The sequence below is a fragment of the Natrix helvetica genome (assembly GCF_964273705.1).
Source record: "Natrix helvetica genome assembly, chromosome: 1".
Classification (NCBI taxonomy): Eukaryota; Metazoa; Chordata; class Lepidosauria; order Squamata; family Natricidae; genus Natrix; species Natrix helvetica.
This window is the reverse complement of record NC_138548.1, coordinates 210,099,552-210,119,775: the sequence shown is the minus strand read 5'-3', so window position 1 is coordinate 210,119,775 and position 20,224 is coordinate 210,099,552. Positions and strand designations below refer to the sequence as shown.

General features: G+C 41.8%; 1 protein-coding gene across 7 annotated transcripts in view; it reads left to right on the top strand.

The window, feature by feature from the left end:
• R3HDM2 (R3H domain containing 2) overlaps positions 1-20,224 on the top strand; it is a 199,947-nt gene that overhangs the window by 167,997 nt on the left and 11,726 nt on the right. For 4 of the 7 annotated variants that reach the window (XM_081934638.1, XM_081934633.1, XM_081934636.1 and 1 more), the window contains 5 exons: positions 1,800-2,042; positions 8,717-8,843; positions 12,544-12,779; positions 14,842-14,999; positions 16,362-16,462. In XM_081934638.1, the coding sequence (XP_081790764.1) occupies positions 1,800-2,042; positions 8,717-8,843; positions 12,544-12,779; positions 14,842-14,999; positions 16,362-16,462 (865 nt within the window). The remainder of the gene's footprint in view (positions 1-1,799; positions 2,043-8,716; positions 8,844-12,543; positions 12,780-14,841; positions 15,000-16,361; positions 16,463-20,224) is intronic. The other 3 variants (XM_081934635.1, XM_081934639.1, XM_081934637.1) reach the window with 1 other exon arrangement.

Sequence of the window (20,224 nt, the reverse complement as noted above, 5' to 3'; positions counted from 1 at the left end):
ATCATCCATCTATCTATCTATCTATCTATCTATCTATCTATCTATCTATCTATCTATCTATCTATCTATCTATCTATCTATCTATCTATCTATCTATATAGCTGTGTGTGTGTGTGTGTATGTTCCAGCATAACTCAGGAACACCTTGAGCAATTTCAACAAACCTTGGTACACAGATGACTTACTATCTGAAAAAAAAAACACTCTGGGGAGGTAAGGCATCCCTAACACCTCTTGGAGTGTGAGTTCTGTTAAGATACAGCCTGTTGTGCCTTAAAATGGCTTCTACTGTACTGCCGTAAAATGGATTCTACTGTACAGTGTAGTGGAGTTGCCATGGTAATGGCTTCACAGTACTCTACAAGGGGGCTCCCTCTGGTAAGGTGGAAAATCCAACATTAGAAACTACATTTGGTCCGTACATTTCCCCCCTATGAATAAATACCGGGCAATGCTGGTTTATCAGTTAGTAAATTATATGACAGAAGAGGAAGGGACTGAGAAGATAGTGAAGTGAAAAAGTCATAATTAGATGGAGAGGATAAAATCCTGAGAAAGAGGGTTTTTTTTTTTACATTTTCTTATTTCATGCCTTTAATTTTTCTGACTTATTATATTATATTCTCTTTCCATTGTAAAGCATTACTTATCGGAAAGAGAATACTGTGATGGACATGTACGTAAACACACAGATGTATGCTGTACCTCTCTTGCGCCTCATAAATCTCTTAATCCCTAACTGAAGACCAAATAACCTATTGCTCTCACAACATTTTAAGCTCATTCCCATCAACGTGGAGAATTTCGAAGGACTGTATGTGTTATGGAGGCCATTAGGTTGTCTTACCCAGCCTGATAAACAACTGTGTTGTGTAAGAGCTGGTGTGATTCCTGCATATATGCCATAGTCTGACGAGGACAAAGTGTTAGCTATATGTATGATGGAAGTTATGACTGGAAGTAGGTTCTTCTATCAAACAAGCATAAAAACTTGAAGGAATCCCTGATGTTCAGTTGTCGGTTCCTCCTGCCTTGTTTCTGTTCCCTTTCCCCACCTTTACTGTTATTTGAAAGTAGGCAATAATTCCTTAAAATGACACACTCTCCTTCTCCAGATCAAGGTCTACTCATTTTGCATGGTTTGCTGTGGTGGCCTACGATCTATAAAAGCCATATTTAAAAATGTGTTACTTTGTGTGTTTTTTTTAAGCAAATGCTTAAAACGCATGGTATAATTTAGGAATGCCCAAGTAGTCATTTAGTCTTCTTTGATCGTTTCTAGGTTGGATTCTTCATTTTCCCAGCGTATTCCCCCAGTCGCAATGCAAATTCCAATATGGCATTTAGACTGTCACTTGGCCAAAATGGAAGTATCATCTCCTCCTTCAGCACTTTGATGGTTTTAATTTAATGGTGTAGAAATGCTTATCTGTACTTCATTATTTTTCATTCTATTTTTTTTTTTAAATTTGTGGAGCTGAACCATAGTTCTTAAGTATGTCTGGTGTAAAGGTTAGTATAGGATTATTGTGTGGGGTGATGAATCAAGGTGTTAAAGTAACACCGTTGGATTTCCTCTTTCCCTTTCTCCACTTTCCACCAACTTGGTGTATGTGATTTTCTCGTTCAGCCTTCAGAAAAAGGGCTCGTATTCCTGCTAACTGGTATGCTTTGCTGGTGCATTGATGCTGTATTCACTGTGCTGGCGGGTGGTGCTGGCACTCTGTGCATGCTATTGGAAACATCCCCAAGGCCAGTTTTTCTACTTAATTTGTTTTCTCTCCTTTGTTTGGCCACAGGCTGATGAACTCAGCAGCCCTTTTGGACAGATCAGCCTCAGCCGCCAAGGATCCACTGAAGCCCCTGATCCATCCTCTGCCATGTTCCAGCAACCAATCATGTCCCAGCATCCTCAGCAGACAGGATTCATCATGGCTTCCCCAGGACAGCCAATCACTGCCTCCAACTACTCTGCCTCAGGGCACACGGCGCCAGCCCAGCAGGTCCTCCAACCCCAGAGCTATATGCAGCCTCCGCAGCAGGTAAATAGCAGCACCGGATATAAGGGTAACACCTCCATCGGACTGTCTTCTGCTATGGTTTTCTTAGGATATAGAACAGAATGGTACAGTCCACTGGTATACATTCCATTATAGCACAGAGGGGCAGTCGTAGCTCCCGTCTATCGGCCTTGAATTAAAAATGGGAGAAACCACTACGTCTTTGGGGGAATCATGTTCAAGGGACAATATGTACTGCAGTTATCTGTATAAAAATAAAAAAGCTATTATACAAAAATACTTAAAATAATGAGAGGGGAATATACGACACTATTTTTTTCCTCTAAGCAAATTGATCCAAGCGAATCGTAAGAGAATTCATGTAACTTCATCACAAGACAGATTAGAACAGTATGGTCTCAATTTGTGATAAACATTGATTGTCGAAAAAAAATTGGAAAGTTTTGAAATGGCATGCATACTAAGCCATCATACTGCTGTTCCCTTTTAGGACAGCAATATTATACAAAGTACAAGAACAGAATAAAAATAAAGTAAGCAGAAGGAATTAAGGGAAGGGGAAGGGAAGGAATCCCATTTAAGGAGTCTTTAAAGGAATTAAGTAAAGGTTCACCTCGCACATGTGTGCTAGTCGTTCCCGACTCTAGGGGGCGGTGCTCATATCCGTTTCAAAGCCGAAGAGCCAGCACTGTCCAAAGACGTCTCCGTGGTCATGTGGCCGGCATGACTAAACACCAAGGGGGCACGGAACGCCGTTACCTTCTCACCAAAGGTGGTTCCTATTTTTCTACTTGCATTTTTACGTGCTTTTGAACTACTAAGTTGACAGAAGCAGGAACAAGAAATAGGAGCTCACTCCGTTATGCAGCGCTAGGGATTCGAACCCGTCGAACTGCCAACCTTTCTGATCGACCAGCTCAGCGACTGAGCCATTGAGCCACTGCGACCCTTCTAAAAAGAATTAAGATGTGTTAAAAAACGAGAAAGAAACAAAATTACATCTATGTTGATGAAAATTCCGTAAGCCATTCACTATATATCTCCATACATTTCTAGACTCATAGACAATATTTCCTCCTTGCCAGAGCTATACATGGCTTTATATGTTATATTTTCTACTTTTTAACCAGTTCCTTTTTGAGGCTTTTATCAACTTCATCCAACTATTCTTTTGTTGGATCTTCTCTTTCTGTCATCAACCCATTAACTCTTACATCTTAGACCTGATTTGTAATTCGACCCTCATTAGTTTTTTCTACATGACTACTCCCATCACCAGTTTTTCATATTGGTTACTAATTGTATTCAGTCCACATTAAAATAATCTATTCATTCTTGACCCCATCTAAATCTTCTTTTACCATACATTTCTCTAGTAATCCATTCTCATTATATGTATCATACCTCTCATTTGCATGCAACAAACTGGTACAAAGACACACTCATACAGAGCTATTTTGACTTGTTTAAAATAAATATTCACTTGTTGCAACAGATCACATGCTACCTACTACCTTTTCTGTCAGCATTTGTGTGTCTGTTATCCATTTTTTCATCTTTAGTAAACATGGTTCTGAAGGACAACATTTCATTTGTTTGCGCTAGGGTTTTTTTTTTTTTTGCTATTAATGTATAACTTGAAATTGTTTGTCCTACTTTCTCTTACAAATTCAGTTCTCTTTGGTCTTTTACCACATGAATTTTAGATCCCTACTTCTCACTGCATCATATTTTATTATTTATTTTATTTATTATTCATATTTATAGACCGCCCCCTCTCCCGAAAGGGACTCTAACCTGCCCACCATTTTTGTTAAGGCTAGACACCTTAAGTCACAAAGCCAGCTGGGTGACCTTGAGTTAGTCACTCTCTCTTGGGCCCTATGAAGGAGGCAAGGACACACAGTTTCCAAAACCCTTGCCTAGAAAACTGGAGTCGCCAGGTGTCAACACTGACTCAAAGGCACAAAAACAAACAAACAAATACATTCTCAGCCAATAGCATGCTTATGTCCTTGATTAGCTAGCCTAAACGTAAGTTTATCATAAGCAATCTTTACTGGAATTTTAGTACAAGCACTCCTTAACCATAGATACATTAAACAATCATTGCATGTCCTTGCTTGGTGATAAACTACTCACTAAGCATTATAAAATCATTGTCTTAATAGGTTATGATCCTAGAAACCCTAGTATTCAAATAGTATGCCACAATACAAATAGCAGAGCTGCTAGAAAAAATAGTTTATAGTGGCAGAGCACTCATGAATGAAAATACCTTCATAACCCTAACCTTCCCAAGAACAAGGATTTATCCTAATACTTTCTTAGCACTTTTTCTAATTAGCTGTAAAAGGTGTCTCATGTGAGTCAGTAGCATATATAATGTCATATATATTCTTTAATTCCTTTCAAATCACATGAGAATCTCAAACTTTTCTTCATTTGAGTTGTTGTTTTTTTCTTCACCTGAAATGTTATCATCAGCATATTTCTTCGGCGCTTAGGTTACTCATTTTGGGAAAGGGGAGGAGGACACTTCAGCAGCAATAACGCCCCAAACTGAGGAGAAAAGCAAAATAGACACTAACAGAGTAACTTATACATAGTACCTGACTTGAGTGGACAATAAATAAAGCAGCAAGGCATTAACTGAACATTTCTCCCCACGTTCATCTGCCATTTCTGGTTAGCCCAGAATTGAAACCCAGAAAAATTATGCATAAGCAAAGACATTTTTGCTATATAGACATCATTCCCCTATTCAGCAATCATGTATGAGCAAATTTGTATTGTATAAACCCATGCTATATAAGAACTGATTGCATTTATTCTTAGGAATACTTTACTTCTATTGCATGCCATTCCTCTCTCATTTAGAACTATCCTGTTCTGGAAACATTCCAGAATTCATACTTATTTACTTTAAATCTTCCTTTATATCAACAAATGTACAAATATTTCTGTGACTTGACAGAGAGCAAATCTCTTTCTTTCTTTCTCTCTTTCTCTCTCTCTCTCTCTCTCTCCCTCCCTCCCTCCCTCCCTCCCTCTCTCTCTCTCCTTCCCTCCGTCCCTCCTCTATCCAAGTAATTCTGCATGTCAAACAGCAATAAAATATAACTAAAGGTTTTCTTGTCAGCCGTGTCTGACCCTGGGTGGAGCTGCTTATCTCTGTTTCTTGGTCAGGGGAGCCAGCCTTGTCTGAAGACATTTCCCATGCTTATATGGCCAGCATGGCTATATGCCAAAAACACACAGAACACTGTTACCTTCGCACTGATGTGGTGTCTATTAATCTACTTGGCATTTGCATGTTTTCGAACTGCTCGGTAGGCAGGAGTTGGGTCTCGAACCCGGGCGGTCAGCATCTTTAAGCATTGAGCCATCACCCCTCCTAAAATATATCTATACATGCCAAATTAAAACTTTAGACTGAGAGTCAGTTTGATCTTGTGCTGGAGACCATGAATTCTAGTCCTGCCTGAGCCTTGAAAGCCAGTTGGGTGACTTTGGGCCAGTCACACTGTCTCAGCCCAACGCACTTCATGGCGGTATTGTTTTGGGGAAAACAACAGGTGGAAGGAGTATTAGGTATTCACCATCTCGAGATGTTTCTAAAAATTGGAAAGACAAACTTTAAATAAATGTTCAGTTCAAAAGAAACTGATTGAGGACCCTAAAAAAAACCACATTGTTAGCTTGTGAAACCACACCAGGACTCCAGCCATAACAACAGGGCTTGGGGGAAGACCCAGGTTTTCACTAGGCCTGTGAAAGACCAACAGGGTTGGGTCGGTCCGTATTTCTAAGGAAACTGTTCTGCAAAAGAGACACCATTACAGAGAAAGCATGTGTTCTGCTGACATAGATTCATTAATGAGACCCAGAGCATAACCACATCCCAGTAGTGAAATCTATTTGTTTTTTTGCCACCGGTTCTGTGGGAGTGGCTTGGTGGGGTGGGGGTTATGTGACTGGGTGGGTATGGCCAACTTTTTTTCACTTTTTAAAACATCCCCCCTCCCCTCCGTTCGGGCGAATAGGCAGGAAAAAAATGCTTTTAAAAACGGGGAAAAAAGCTTCAGACAATCGTGCGGCTCACAGCTGAGCTGCAAGATCCTTGGAAGCTTTTTTTTTTACTACCATTTTGCAGAACGAGGCACAATCGTCCCTACTGGTTCGGCTGAACTGGGCTGAACCTGGAGGATTTCACCCCTGCCACATCCCTCTTCTTGGCTTAAGGTTGCACTGCACTTCCCAACTTTTACTTCCTGTTACCTCTCCTTTCTTTTCAACCAGAGTTCAAGCAATAACTTTCCCCAGCATAATAAAGAAATAATCCCTCCCTTCCGAATTATTACCTTATTGTATATTCTTTCCATTTGTATAAGAGAACAATGACCTTCTTCCAGTCATGAGGAACAGACGCATCCTTCACCTAGTCACATTAGACAAGATGCAGAGCCACTCCATAAGAAAATCACACCCATATTTTAACATTTCCCCAGTTACACTGTCTACCTCCATAGCTTATTATTTTTTGTATCTTTTCCAGTGCCATCTATGTTGATGATTGCAACATACTGTAGATCTTGCAGACACCAGGTGTATTACAGGTGGCGCTTGTCAAGCTTAAATAATTTTTAAAAACTGAAATGAAAGACAGGAAGCATCAAATGTGATTGTAAGAATTCACCAAAATCTTGCAAGATTCTGTGGTCTTGCATAAAGCTGTGAGAGCGCAAGCAAGAATAAACACGATCTGGTCCTATTTTTTTTAATTTTAATATTTTATTGAAAGATAAATACAAAATATACCCGCAGTGCCAATGGCATCATACAATCTTGCAACAGTGGTGCTTAGCATGAAGAACTAGTAATAGTTACATAGTCACTGCAGTAAGATTATTATATACCAAAAAAAGATGGAAATGTTCTGAAATGCCTGCAGGGAGGAATGATTGGTGAAGATGACCTAATTTGCAGAGAGGGCCAAAATGACTTTTTAATCAGAAAAGACAATAAGCACATTTGTCAATGACTGCAAACCCTTTATGGTTGTCGGGTTTTTTTGTTGCTGAAAACCATAAACTTGTAATCTTTGGGGTTAATGCTTTGAAAGCTTAGAGATGAAAAGAAGGGAGCAATCGTGTAATCTTACAGTTTTTACATTAAAAAAAAGTCTCTAATAAAAATTACCTTTAAAAAAACACCTAATAATGAGTGTTTTGAATACAGGTAGGTCTTCAACTTATAACTGAGCCCCTCCCAACAGACCCCCTCCCAAAGCTACTTACGACCTATTCCAAAGTTACGACATTTCTCACACACACACCATCCCCACGCATGCAATCTTCTGACCGCATTTTGGGCACTCAGCACTGACATGCATTTACAGCTGTTTGCAATACCCTGCGATTACATGACTGCAATTTATGATATCTTTTTTTTTTTTTGCTTGAAAACGCATTTTACCTCTGGTTTCTATGAGGGAAAAAAACCCACCCCCATCACAAACTTTGCTTTATGACTGCTAGGTTCACTTTATGGCTGCTGCTGCTGCTGCTGCTGCAGAAAAGGCCATATAGGGGGTCCCGTTATGTAATGACCCACTTTATTTTATTTTTTTGCAAAAAGTTTTTTATTTTTTCCCTTTTGAATTCATTCATAGATATACATTCTGATAATTGCTATTTAACATTTATCTATTCATCATTAATCTCTATACTCATTTTTACACACACACACACACACACACACACACACACACTACAGTTTGGATCACTTTCTTGCCACCCTGTGCCTCCATCTTACTTTGCAACAGCCTTACTCCTTCTATCTTGTCAACCTCCCTTCTCTGCCTTCTTCTTTCCTCTTCTCCTTCCTCCTTTCTTTCCCCCCTCTCTTTCCCCTCTCCTGCTCCCTTCTCCTCTTTCTTACCTCTCTCTCCTACTCTTCATTCCCCACCCTTACTTTCTCTGCTTTACCCTTTCTTCTTTTCCCTCCTCATCCCACTCCTTTGCATTGTTGCCTGAGTCACTTTATGACTGTCATGACTTACAACTGTAATTGCCAGACTCAAATTACGGTTGTGAATTGAGGACTACCTAGTGTATTTGTGGATACATTTTGTTCCTGTCGTTAAGGGTAAGACTGATTTTTCTTTGAGGAGGTTGCAATGAGAGTCTGGCTTTTCCTCACTGAAGCTTGTCTGCTTTCTTTGTTTTTCTGTCCTATCATCTGGACCAACTCTTAGTGATGTACCATCAGTAAATGCAAGGCAGCCACACATACTAATAAAGCTAACAGCGAGGATCTCTTGATGCTAACTACCGTATTTTTCGGACTATAAGATGCATCAAGATTTTGAAGAGGAAAAATTTTTAAAAAACGTTTTTGCACTCTGCAGCCCTCCCAAAAATGGCCTGTTTTTTGCAAAAACGGGCCTGTTTTTTGTCAAAAATAGGGCATGCATAGCATCTAGGAGCTGAAAGATCATATACACTGAAGACGGCATTTAATTCCGTTGTACCATATGCAATGACAATAAACTAAACTAAACTAAACTAAACCTAATTGCAACGAGAGCAGAAGCCCCTGCCTTTGACTCACTGGGAACTTAGCCCTGCTCTCTTCTCTGCCTCTTGCCCTTTGTTTTTGTTCTCTGACAACATCCTTTATCCTTCTGACAGATTCAGGTTTCTTACTACCCTTCTGGGCAATATCCAAACTCCAGCCAGCAGTACCGGCCTCTCTCGCACCCGGTGGCTTACAGCCCCCAGCGCAGCCAACAGCTGCCTCAACAGTCCCAACAACCTGGTAAGTTTCCAGATTAGCAGCATTCAGGCGGGAGAAGTTGGAGTAGTGGGGGGTGAGGTGGCAGCCGATCCTTGTTCAGGGAGAGCTAAGCCACTTTGCCCTTTCTTGGAACCCGAAGCGAGTCATCCTATTTATAGGGTTTGAAACCTAGATGCATTGAAGATCTTTGTGAGGGCAAATTTACCTCAGCCTTAACTCTTGCCTTCTGTGGATTCTCCATGCATTTGAAAATCCGAGCCTGAAGGGCTGTGTTCATGGAAAACCAGTATTTTGGAGAGACTCGTCAACTAGAATTGACGAAGTAGGAAACGGGTTTTAAAAGCTGTAATGGAAAGGTGCAGCAGAACTTCGAATGTGTTGCTGCAAAGAAGGTACAGATATAATGTCTTCAATAGGATGAAGCTAGCAAAACATGATACACATTGGGATAGAAAAGAGACTAGCAATAGCGGCAAATATCTGTAGCTCAGGTGCAGGATGAGGGTGAAAGTTTGTTCTCCCAGCTTGGTTTCTGAACATTTCGCTACCAGGCTAGGTAACAGTCTTCAGCGGCGTTTAGGCAGGGGTGGGATTGCAAAATGTTAGCAACTGGTTTTATGCCTGGTTGCTGGGTGGGCATGGGGGACGTGGCCTACTTGGCCTCCTGCACCATGGTGTGTGTGGGGGAGCGTTTTTACCCTCCCCAGGCTCTGGAGACTTTCATCAAGCCTCCGGGAAGGCAAAATCGACCTCCCCAGGGCTCCGGAGGCAAGAAACAGGCCTGTTTTCAGACTTCTGGTACTTTCAGACTTCCTTTTCAGACTTCCGGTACTTCCCCAGGCTCCGGAGGCTTTCTCCAAGCCTCCAGGAGGGTGAAAATGGCCTCCTCCAGGCTCCGAAGGCTCCCAATTTCTGGGAGGCCCGTTTTTCCCCCTCCCAGAGCCTCCACGCAGGCCCTGCACTTACCTGGCATGATGAACAGGCCGCATGGAGACTCCTGGGAAGGGTGGGGTGAAGTGGGTGGGCAGGGCCAGCCAGTCCTTGCAAGTACCGGTTTGGCGAACTGGATGTAAAATTAACATCTGGTTTACCCGAACCGGTGCGAATCTGATGAATCCCACCCCTGAATTTAGGGGCTTCAGGTTTATAAAGGCTTCAGGTGTGGATGTGTGAAGTTGTGGGGGTGAGTGTATTGTGATGAGTCAGCTGTGAGTCATCAGTGAGTCTTGCGATGGGTCTTATGGTAAGGATAAGGAAAAGAGATTAGTTTAAGTTTCCGTAATATATGCATAAAACGGCAGCTACATCTTGAGCAAGTCTTCTGCAAGAAGCAGGCAACATTTGAGCGGTTAGAGCAGTGGTTCTCAACCTTCCCAATGCCGCGACCCTTTAATAAAGTTCCTCTTGTTGTGGTGACCCCCAACCATAGAGGAGTGGTGTCTCGGTTCCTAAGACCATCGAAAATATGTGTTTTCTGATGGTCTTAGGCGACCCCTGTGAAAGGGTCGTTCGACCCCCAAAGGGGTCCCTACCCACAGGTTGAGAACCACTGGGTTAGAGGCTACTGTCCGCTATTTAATTTTGCAAAGGATATTGTAATCCATAGAAAAATGGTGATGCCAGCAGAATGGAGTCAGGCTTTTTGAGGGGCGGGGATGAGCTAAGTACAGGTGGTCCTTGACTTACAATAGTTCATTTAGCAACCCTTCAAAGTTACAATGGCACTGAAAGACATGACTTGCCACTGCTTTTCAAAGTTAGGACTTTTTCAGCCTCCCCATGGCCACGTGATCAAAATTCAGACTCTGGGCAACCGACTCATATTTATGATGGTTGAAGTGTCCCGGAGTCATGTGAATCCTCCTTTGCGACCTTCTGACAAGCAAAGTCAAAGGGAAAACCCGATTCAGTTAACAGCTGTGTTACTAATTTAACAACTGCGGTGATTCACTTAACAGTGGCAAGAAAAGTCATAAAATGGGGCAAAATCCACTTAACAAAAATCTCACGTAACAACATAAATGTTGCGCTCAATTGTGGTCGTAAGTCGAGGACTACCTGTTGCAATGAGAAGGATGGGTTGTAAAAAAACGCTATGAAAAATTTAGTTTGCTGCTGTATTTTAGCAATAGGATCACAAAACATGAGGGATATGGTGAGGGGGGCACATATGAGCTGCATGTTGTCTATCCCTTAGTAAAAACTTAACTCATGTTTTTTTTTTTTTTAATCTTATGCCAAGGGAATCGTAAGAGAATTCATGTAACTTCATCACAAGACAGATTAGAATAGTATGGCCTCAATTCGTGATAAACATTGATTGTCGGGAAAAAAATGGAAAAGTTTTGAAACGGCCTGCATTACTAAGCCATCGTACTGCTGTTCCCTTTTAGGATAGCAGTATTATGCAAAGTACAAGAACAGAGTAAAAATAGTAAGAAGGAATGAAGGGGAGGGGAGGGAAAGGAAGAGAGCTGAAAGGGTAAGGGAAGGAATCCCTTTTAAGGAGTCTTAAAAGGAATTAAGACGTGTTAAAAAACGAGAAAGAAACACAATTTTATCTTTGTCGGTGAAAATTCCATAAGCCATTCACTGTATGTCTCCGTACATTTTTAGATTCGTAGACCATATTTGCTCCTTGACAGAGCTATGTATGGCTTTATATGTTATATTTTCTACTTTTTGAGGATCACAAAACATGAGGGATATGGGGGGGGGGGGGGACATATGAGCTGCAGGTTGCCTATCCCTTAGTAAGAACTTAATCCATGCGTCTTTTTTTAAAATCTTATGCCAGCAGTAGAAGGATGTGGAGAAATGGTAGAATGTCATGACCTCATGCAATGCAAAGGTTTTTTCCCCCCTAGAGAAGAGGGGAGCCAAGTGTCAATATCTGAGACAGCACGCCGTTCAAAGTGGCCACAATGTGCTGTTTTGGAGTTGCCACACACCCGTAGGGGGAGGGGGATGCATGGGGCCACAGATGGCTTTCAGGTTTTGGGACTCAGCTGCTTTTATCAATGCCTGCTTGACATTCCCCCAAACTCTCCTCAGGTTATCCATCCACTCCATCAGGCTGCCTAGTGAGGGTACCTCCCAGTAATGCTGGTTAGAAACCCTTTTACTCTTGTTCACCACATGCCAAGTTGAGACTCCAGTAAAGAGACCGGTTCTACTCACCGTGTGGCCTCTTGTTTTGCTGGCTTGGTTTGGAACCGTGACACCAAGTCCACAACAAGTTGCAATGTTAGCAGCTGTTGCATTCAGCCAAAGTGCAGTTTGACTCTCATATTAGCTGAGCTTCTTTGGATTCCCACCTGCTTAAATTCCTAAACATTTATCAGTTCCAAAAATCATGCTACAATAGTGCAATTCCCTGGTCAGAGAATGGGCCACAGCATCCACCCATAAGTCAATTTTCCTACGTATTCTAAAGAAGGGTGCTGAAGAAGAAGAAAATGATTAAGATATACCTTGCCCTAGAGGTGGCTAAGGCAGATAGAATTATGCTCAGAATAGCTCTCCTTCCATATTGGGGGGCGGGGGAATCTTCAAGAGGAAACTCCCAAGGGTTCCCTCATCCCATCTGAAAGGATTAAATGTGCTCCATAGCCATTGAATGCCGAGTGGCTGACTGGCTGGCTTGAACACAGAAGGGAGGTCTCCCACCTCTGGCTCCCAGCTGTGGTGTCATAATCTCCCCTCTCTTATTACACTGCAGGGTTACAGCCAATCCTGTCCAATCAGCAGCAGACATACCAAGGCATGATGGGAGTGCAGCAACCCCAGGGCCAGAGTCTCCTCAGCAACCAGCGCAGCGGCATGGGTAGCCAGATGCAAAGCATGATGGGAGTGCAGCAGCCCCAAAACCAGAGCCTCCTGAACAGCCAACGAGGAAACCTGGGCAGTCAGATGCAAGGCCTGATGGTCCAGTACACTCCATTGCCTTCGTATCAAGTAAGTGGTGCCAAAGACGGCAAGTGGGAAAGGGAAGGAAAGGAAATGGGAGGAAGGGAAAGGACGAAAAGGGGGGGGGGGGAGGCAAAGGAAGAAAAGGGGGGGGAGGGAAAAGAAGAAAAGGGGAGGGGAGGGGAGTCACAGTTCTGGTGTTACAGCACTACATGGCTTGGAAACCAGTTGGTGTCACTTTTTTCAGGAATCCAAAACGTAACCAAACTGTTCAGGTTTATTATTTCATGCAAAATTCACAATGCAGGTAATCCTCAATTTATGGCCATAGTTAAGCCTATAATTTCATGACAGTTGTAAAACGGATTACCATGTGACCACTTCCAATTTAATGACCTCTTTTTGTGGCAGCCTTTAAGCAAACACCACGGTCGTTAAACAAACTCCATGTTCTCCGCGGGGTGATTTTTGCTGGAAACCAGAAGCAAGCTCTGGTTTCTGGCGAAAAGGTTGTAAGTTGAAGTCACATGACTGCAGGGTGCTGCAAATGGTCATTAACAAGGGCCAGTTGCTGAGTGCCCAAAATTTGGTCATGTGACCCCCCCTCGGAAAAGGGGGGGGCGCAGGGAGACATTAGATCCAATCCAGCTTGTAAGTCCCTTTTGGGGGATCCATTGTAACTTCAAATGATTGCTAAGCAACCAGTCATAAGTTGAGGACTACCTGTATAAACAATTACACTGAAAAGTAGGAGCTAGGGAGTGGGAAAGAAAAGTTCAGACCTGGAAAAGTAAAACAAAGCAAAAAAACATTGCTGCCAGCAAATGTAAATAAGAGACAATGTTATACTGAGACTACATCAGTGGCTAAATCCATATTTTCACTTGGATGGCAGTGAGCAACAAAGTCTGCTGTTTTCCCCACAACTTTTTTTTTTCCTTCTGGAAGCCAACTTCTAGAAGCTTTTTTTCCAGTCAGTGGATGATAACTGTGTGCTAGGTATTGTATAACTCAAAAAACCTAAACCACCTTTGTTGCATAGTCTACAAAATGTATAATCAGAGATATGTATTCTGTGCAAGAGCTTCTGCTTCCCAGCCTCCAGCTACGTAAAAAGTATATACACAATTTGCAAACTATTCAGCATTTTTTTTTAAATGGGCTGCTGTTTGTCTATCTGTAAAACCAATTTTGCATTGGTCAGAAATATTCACATGAACTACAGTCAAGGGCAACAGTGCATGACAAAAACCAAGCGCTCGGTTTTAATGTATAACTCTCCAAACCTGAGTTTGGCAACTTAGAACCCCCTGTTACCCAACATAATTTTTTTTCACCTGGATCTTTTCACCTGCTCACTGCCATTTCTATAGTGGATGAGTCCGGAGAAGTACAGTAGCTCTTGGAGTACAATTGCATTTTTAATGCGGCAAATAAAGCGTTGGTAGGCTGAGGTTTTCATAAATTGGAGTTTGTTCCTGGATGTGGATAAGACCTGAAAAATAAGAGCACACAAGACCCTGAAAAGGAGAAGGTGGAAGAATGAGATGGCAGATGAGTTGGGAGGAAAGAGGGAGTGTCATATTGAGTATAGTGTGCTTTGGCCACTGTGATATAAAGTCTATTTAAAAAATAATAATAATAATTCCTGTTGAATCACAAATCTTTCCAGAGCTGTAGAGGCCGAAAGAGAAAACTGTAGATGTTACATAGAATCTGATATTGGAGGAGGAATCACAGAGGGACCTTGGAGGTCTTCTAACCCAACCAGAGGAATCTGATGTTTTTCTCTTTCTCAATCTATACTTAGATCTACTTTTAAGGCTTTTTGTCATTTCCTCCAGAATTGTGTTTTCTCTCCTTCCTTCAGGATCCAATCTGGGTCGGCCACCAGAACCAGAGGTTTTCTCTTCCGAGCTTTTGGACTTGTGCTGGAGCCCATTTTCTGAAGAACAGGATGGGATCTGAAGATGGGCTCCAGCACAAGTCTGAAAACTCAGAAGATAAAACCTCTGGTCCCAGTGATCAACGCAGATTGGGTCCTGCGACATTATCCTGGGATATGAATATTCGCCTTCATTCATGCCTTTCTGTCTTTTAATATCCAAAGCAGGTTCCAGTGGCCAATGACTCTCAAGGCGTAGTCCAACAACCCTTTCAGCAGCCCGTGTTGGTACCAGCAAACCAGTCTGTGCAAGGAGGGCTCCAGGCTGGAGGGATGCCAGTCTATTACAGTGTTATCCCCACAGCCCAGCAGAATGGCACCAGGTATGAGCAGGAGCCAAAACTCTATTTAACCTTCCTGCTTTGGAAAAGATCATTATTTTCTTCTAAGAATTCCCTTGATATATCAGCCAGGATTGCAGAGAGATAGAAACTCTGCATCAAAAGCACTCGGAACAGTGATGGACTGTTGTCTTTTGGTGCATATTAGATTAATGGAAGGGCTGCATTTTTATGCTATGCGAATTACTTTGAAAGTTTTATTACCAGAATTCAGGTTCATGACTTAAAAAAAAAAAGGAATTGATTGATCGATTTAGTTACCAGATTTATAGACTGTCTTTATTTTGTGCAACTCGGGGTGGCTTACATAACAATCCAACCTTCCACTTCCCTCATAATAATAAACTTGTGAAATGATTTGGGATGAGAGAGAGAGTGGCTAGGCCACCTCCATGCTTTAGGAAGGATTTGAACTCACAGTCTCCCAGATTCCAGCCCAGCAAAAGGGGGAGAAGGGGAGAGGAAGGAGGGGGAGACCGAAAGAGATAAGCAGAAAGAGAAAAATCTTCAAAAATTACAGAACAGTTACAAGGCCAGAATAAATGTGTTTGGCATATATTAAAAGTTTTTGTATGTTATACTTCTTTTTAAAAAAGAAATTTCCAAAGTAATGTACTGTATACAGTTTAACCCAATGATGAATTGTAACCAAAATGCCATCCAAAAAGAGGCCAGGAGAGAATTATTCACAGTTCTCACAAATCTATCAAGCTTGGAAGCTTCTGTGAGGCAATATTATTTATTTTGGCATATTCACCATATTTATAGACAAATTTTCATTTCTGCAAATTCTAGTTTCTAAGCATTAAAGATTACCATTTTCTCTCTTGGCTCCTCTGAGTACAGAGCAAAAAAACATCCTACTCCAGCCCTCCTTGATTTCTTTAGAAGCATCCATGATCTTAAAATGTTGGTAGTATTTGTGTCCTGAAAATGCACAAGCTTCTCAAAATTGGTAAATCCTAAAAAAGATTTACCTGGTCGAATCATCTGAAGATGAGATTTTATCCTCAGCCTTTGATCTCAGCAGATTCATTGGCTACCTCTTTTCACTTGGCTAAGTCTGATGTAACTAATTTCTTTTTATACTGCTAGACCTCTCTGGCATAAGCCCAACAGTAGTAACCAGAGAACGAGGAAATACTCTGTGTATGCCGTTCCTATTCACTGAAGCACTGAATAAGCATCCCCTTAATTGAAATCACCCAAATAGCATTAGACTGGTGAAAATTACTGAGCAAAAATAGGCCTTAGGAATGACCCTCTATCAGTATAAATACAGTTTTATCTCCATCATGATGACAACCTGCTTCAATTGATGTGCTTTTCTTTTTCTTTTTCTAGCCCTTCTGTTGGCTTCTTGCAGCCTCCAGGTACAGAGCAGTACCAGATGCCCCAGTCCCCTTCTCCTTGCAGCCCACCCCAGATGCAGCAACAGTATTCAGGTAAGGCTGGGCACTTTACCAATAGAAACAGCAAACCTGGGAGACCGTGATTGATCTGCATATAGTACACCTGCCTCCTCTAAAAACCTATTGGAGCTAGGTTGATAGGAGTCACCTGTGGCCCAACAATGGAGGAGCTACCTTGATCTTGCTGGGCAAAGAATTCCAAAGTCTGGAAACAGAGGCAAAGGAGGCCTTCTCTTGCATTGGCCTCAAATGAGATGGAAATTAATGTGTTCTACAGATCTTAAAGGCTTTCACAACAGCTTTATCCAAAATTATGAAGTCATATTAAGCGCTAAATAACGTTCCATATTAAGTTTCTGAACCCTTTTGAAAAAATATATCTGGTACGTTACCAGTTAGGAAGTAAGTGGAAATTATATGCTTATTGCTTATTATATATATATAAGCAACTAGGGACCCAGATTCTTTAGTCTGTAAACTGCTTAGGACTGTAAAGCACTGTGAAGTGGTTTATAAATCTAATTGCTAATTGCTATTAGCTGTGAAACATAACCCTGGAAATCACTGTAATTTGTCTGTCCGGTGACTAATTCCTGGAGAAGACCCAAGAGTGTAACTATCCCATGCAGGTGCAATTCCTTATTCAGTACATTATTATCCAGTAACATCGTATATGTGCTTCCCTTAGAGTGTTTTGGAAGCTTGGGGTCAGCCCAGTACTGTATATGCAAACTGGAGAAACATCATCGTTGTCATTGCCCAATTATTCCTGTTTATGTTTTTTTGCCCATCAATATTTTTTTCCTGCATAACCCTACCCCCTTTGGGTTTAGGCTGCTTTGGACTGCCAAGAATTTGCAAATGTAGACCACATGTACAATACCATCTCCTAAAGATGCTCCAAAGCCTGTTCCTCAATTCTGTCCCATAATTTTCTGGAATGACTTGTAGGAAGCCATATTGTGCTTGACGAGATTTTGAATCTAGTAATCTAGATGCTCAGTTTGGTGGATGCTCCCTTGGAGTCAAACATAATTTTATTAAAATGTCTTGAAGTATAGCTAGGATCAGAAAGCTGTTTAACACCGATTTGGCTTTATGTGAAGGAACGCCAGATACGCTTTCAAACAAGTTTCTGGACTCCCTAATATTTTGTTTATTTCCATGGAGCCCAACTCCAAGCCAAGTCTGAACTGCTCACAATTATAAAGAAACAAGATAAAAAGGGTAAATGAAAATACAGTGAAGGAAATAAAGAAGATGGAACTTCCAGACAACCAACACCAAAACATATGCAAATTATGTAAAACACATCTAACAAGGGGCTCATTCCAGTCTACTGAACACCATCAGGGAAGCAGCCACACAAATTTCTAGGGGAATCTCATTCCAGGAGGCAGTCACCCCCACAGAGAAGGCATGCTTCCTGGACACTGAAACTATTTAATTGAGGGGATCCACCCAGTATATGCCCATTCTGTTGGCTCGTACTGGCCAGGGAGAAATTATGGTAAAAAGGCACTCCCTCTGGTTGGTCCAAAAACCCCTGAGGATGGAAGGAAAATTAATTCCTTGTCCCAGAGGTCTCTACTGAATAGACTCACCTTATGTTCCAATATCTCAGGGATTGCCACAAAGAAGAGGGAATCAAGCTAATTCTGCAAGGCACCTGAGGGTAGAACAAGAAGCAATGGGTGGAAACTAATCAAGGAGAGAAGCAACTTAGAACTGAGGAGAAATTTCCTGACAGTTAGAACAATTAATCAGGGGAACAGCTTGCCTCCAGAAGTTGTGAATGCCCCAACACTGGAAGTCTTTAAGAAGATGTTGGATAACCATCTGTCTGAAACGGTATAGGGTTTCCTGCCTAGGCAGGGGGTTGGACTAGAAGACCTCCAAGGTCCCTTCCAACTCTACTATTGTATTATTATGTATTATTTTCTGTGTAGTGGCTGATGCCATCCTGGGTGTCAGAGAGGGCATCACAATGGACCCCTATTAATTGTGCCCTTTGTGGGTCTTTTTTAGAAGATCTTCTCGGTCATGGACCTCTGCCAAACCTAATGAATAAGGTCAATTGTAATGATAGGTTTTCAATAATGAATCAAGAGTAAAATCTAGTTTTTGGCAGCAAGCAGAAACGGCATCTCGGAACCATTTCCAGGGTTGTAAATTATATAAGTGTAGCATTTTGTTCTTTTGAACTTTCTTGTGTTTGACAGCAGAGGAAGATTTTAAACGAGCAATCGTTTTTCTCACTGTGACATTGAAGTGGGCGGGTCTGAGACGATCATCGCTGCCAATTCTGTGGAGCAGCAGTAATTTCTCTGCTGAATGGGGCCCATCTGGTTTTATCCTGCAGCTTTTCCCCAGCTGTTTTCCTCTCGGCCTCGTTCGTGTGTGTGTGTGTGTGTGTGTGTGTGTGTGTGATGGTTCAAAGTTACTGCAGTGAAGTGAAGAGGTTTCTGGGTCAAGTGCGGTTTCCCCATTTCCCAGGCAAACAGAGTGAGCATCTTCACACTGTTGACTAGGAGCCAGTTTCACAACCCCAAAGCTCCAGACCCACCATACTGCCAGTCTGAATGTTACATTCCATCCTTCCATCCCTTCAAGGAGAAAGTCAGTAAGACAATCAATTTCAAAAGCTTATACCGCAAAGCCTACCAAAGGAGAACTGCCTGTGAAAGCCGAGTTGTTCTCCCCCCTGTCTGCCTTTTCTTGTATACGAGAATCGGCCTTGAAAGTTATGCAATTTCAGATCCTTTACCCTGTCTGTACCTGTGCATGGATATGTTCACCCTGTTTCAAGTTAAGGGATCTGGAAAAAGAAGCTGAAGTTTGAACCTTGGGGGAGGTAAAGTTGCTACCCTGTCATCCATCTCAGGCAATTATTATTTTTAAGTGAGTTAGTTTAATGTTCTTAGAATTCTTCTGGCCCTGGGAAGCAGCTTCATTGAGCCAGGACTGCAGAGAGACAGAAATAATTCAAAGTATCAAAAGTACCTGGAACAGTGATGGCGAGACTTTTGGGCTCAGAATATCAAAAATTCAGAAACCGCCTAACTTGATTCTATTGGCATGTCCAAAAAAAAAAAAAAAAAAACCCAACCCTCCAAACAAACAAGAAACATGAATGTTTTAAACATTCATTTATTTTTCAAAAAAATGCAGTCCAATCGTGTGTGATCCCCAGGATTTACTGCTTACCTTCAGGTGGTGGTTCTTTGTTTTCAAATGCTCTTCTGCAGCCTTGGAAAACTGTCCTCGGGCCAACAAAAACATGGTCTTTTGGGACAACTTCTGACAGGGTCCAGAGGCCACACAGAAGCCTATATAGTGTCTGTGGAGATTCTGAGTCATCCAGGTCATAGTTGTCTCAAAGGTTCTTTATTCAAAAGGCAACGGGACTGTTTTTTTTTTCCCTTGAGGAAGAAAAAGACAACTTGGATGAGAAGCAAAACATCATCATCTTCTTCCTCAAGGTGAAAATTGTCCAGCTGCCTTTGAAGGGGGGGAAAAAGCACCTTTGAGACAAAAGTCTGCCCCATTCTCACACGGCCTCTGCAGTCTCCAAAAATCGCCTCAAAAGCACCCCACATTCTCACACATTTTTCAGAGCCTCCTGAAGCTAAGCTTGAATATAGGCCTCTCACACAAGAATATAGAATAGAATATTTATTTCTAAGCCTCACCCTCTCCCGAAGGACTCGGGGCGGCGTACAATAAAACAAATAAAATACAAAGTACACTACAAATCTGGACAGGACATACATATAACAAGGACGTATATAAGAC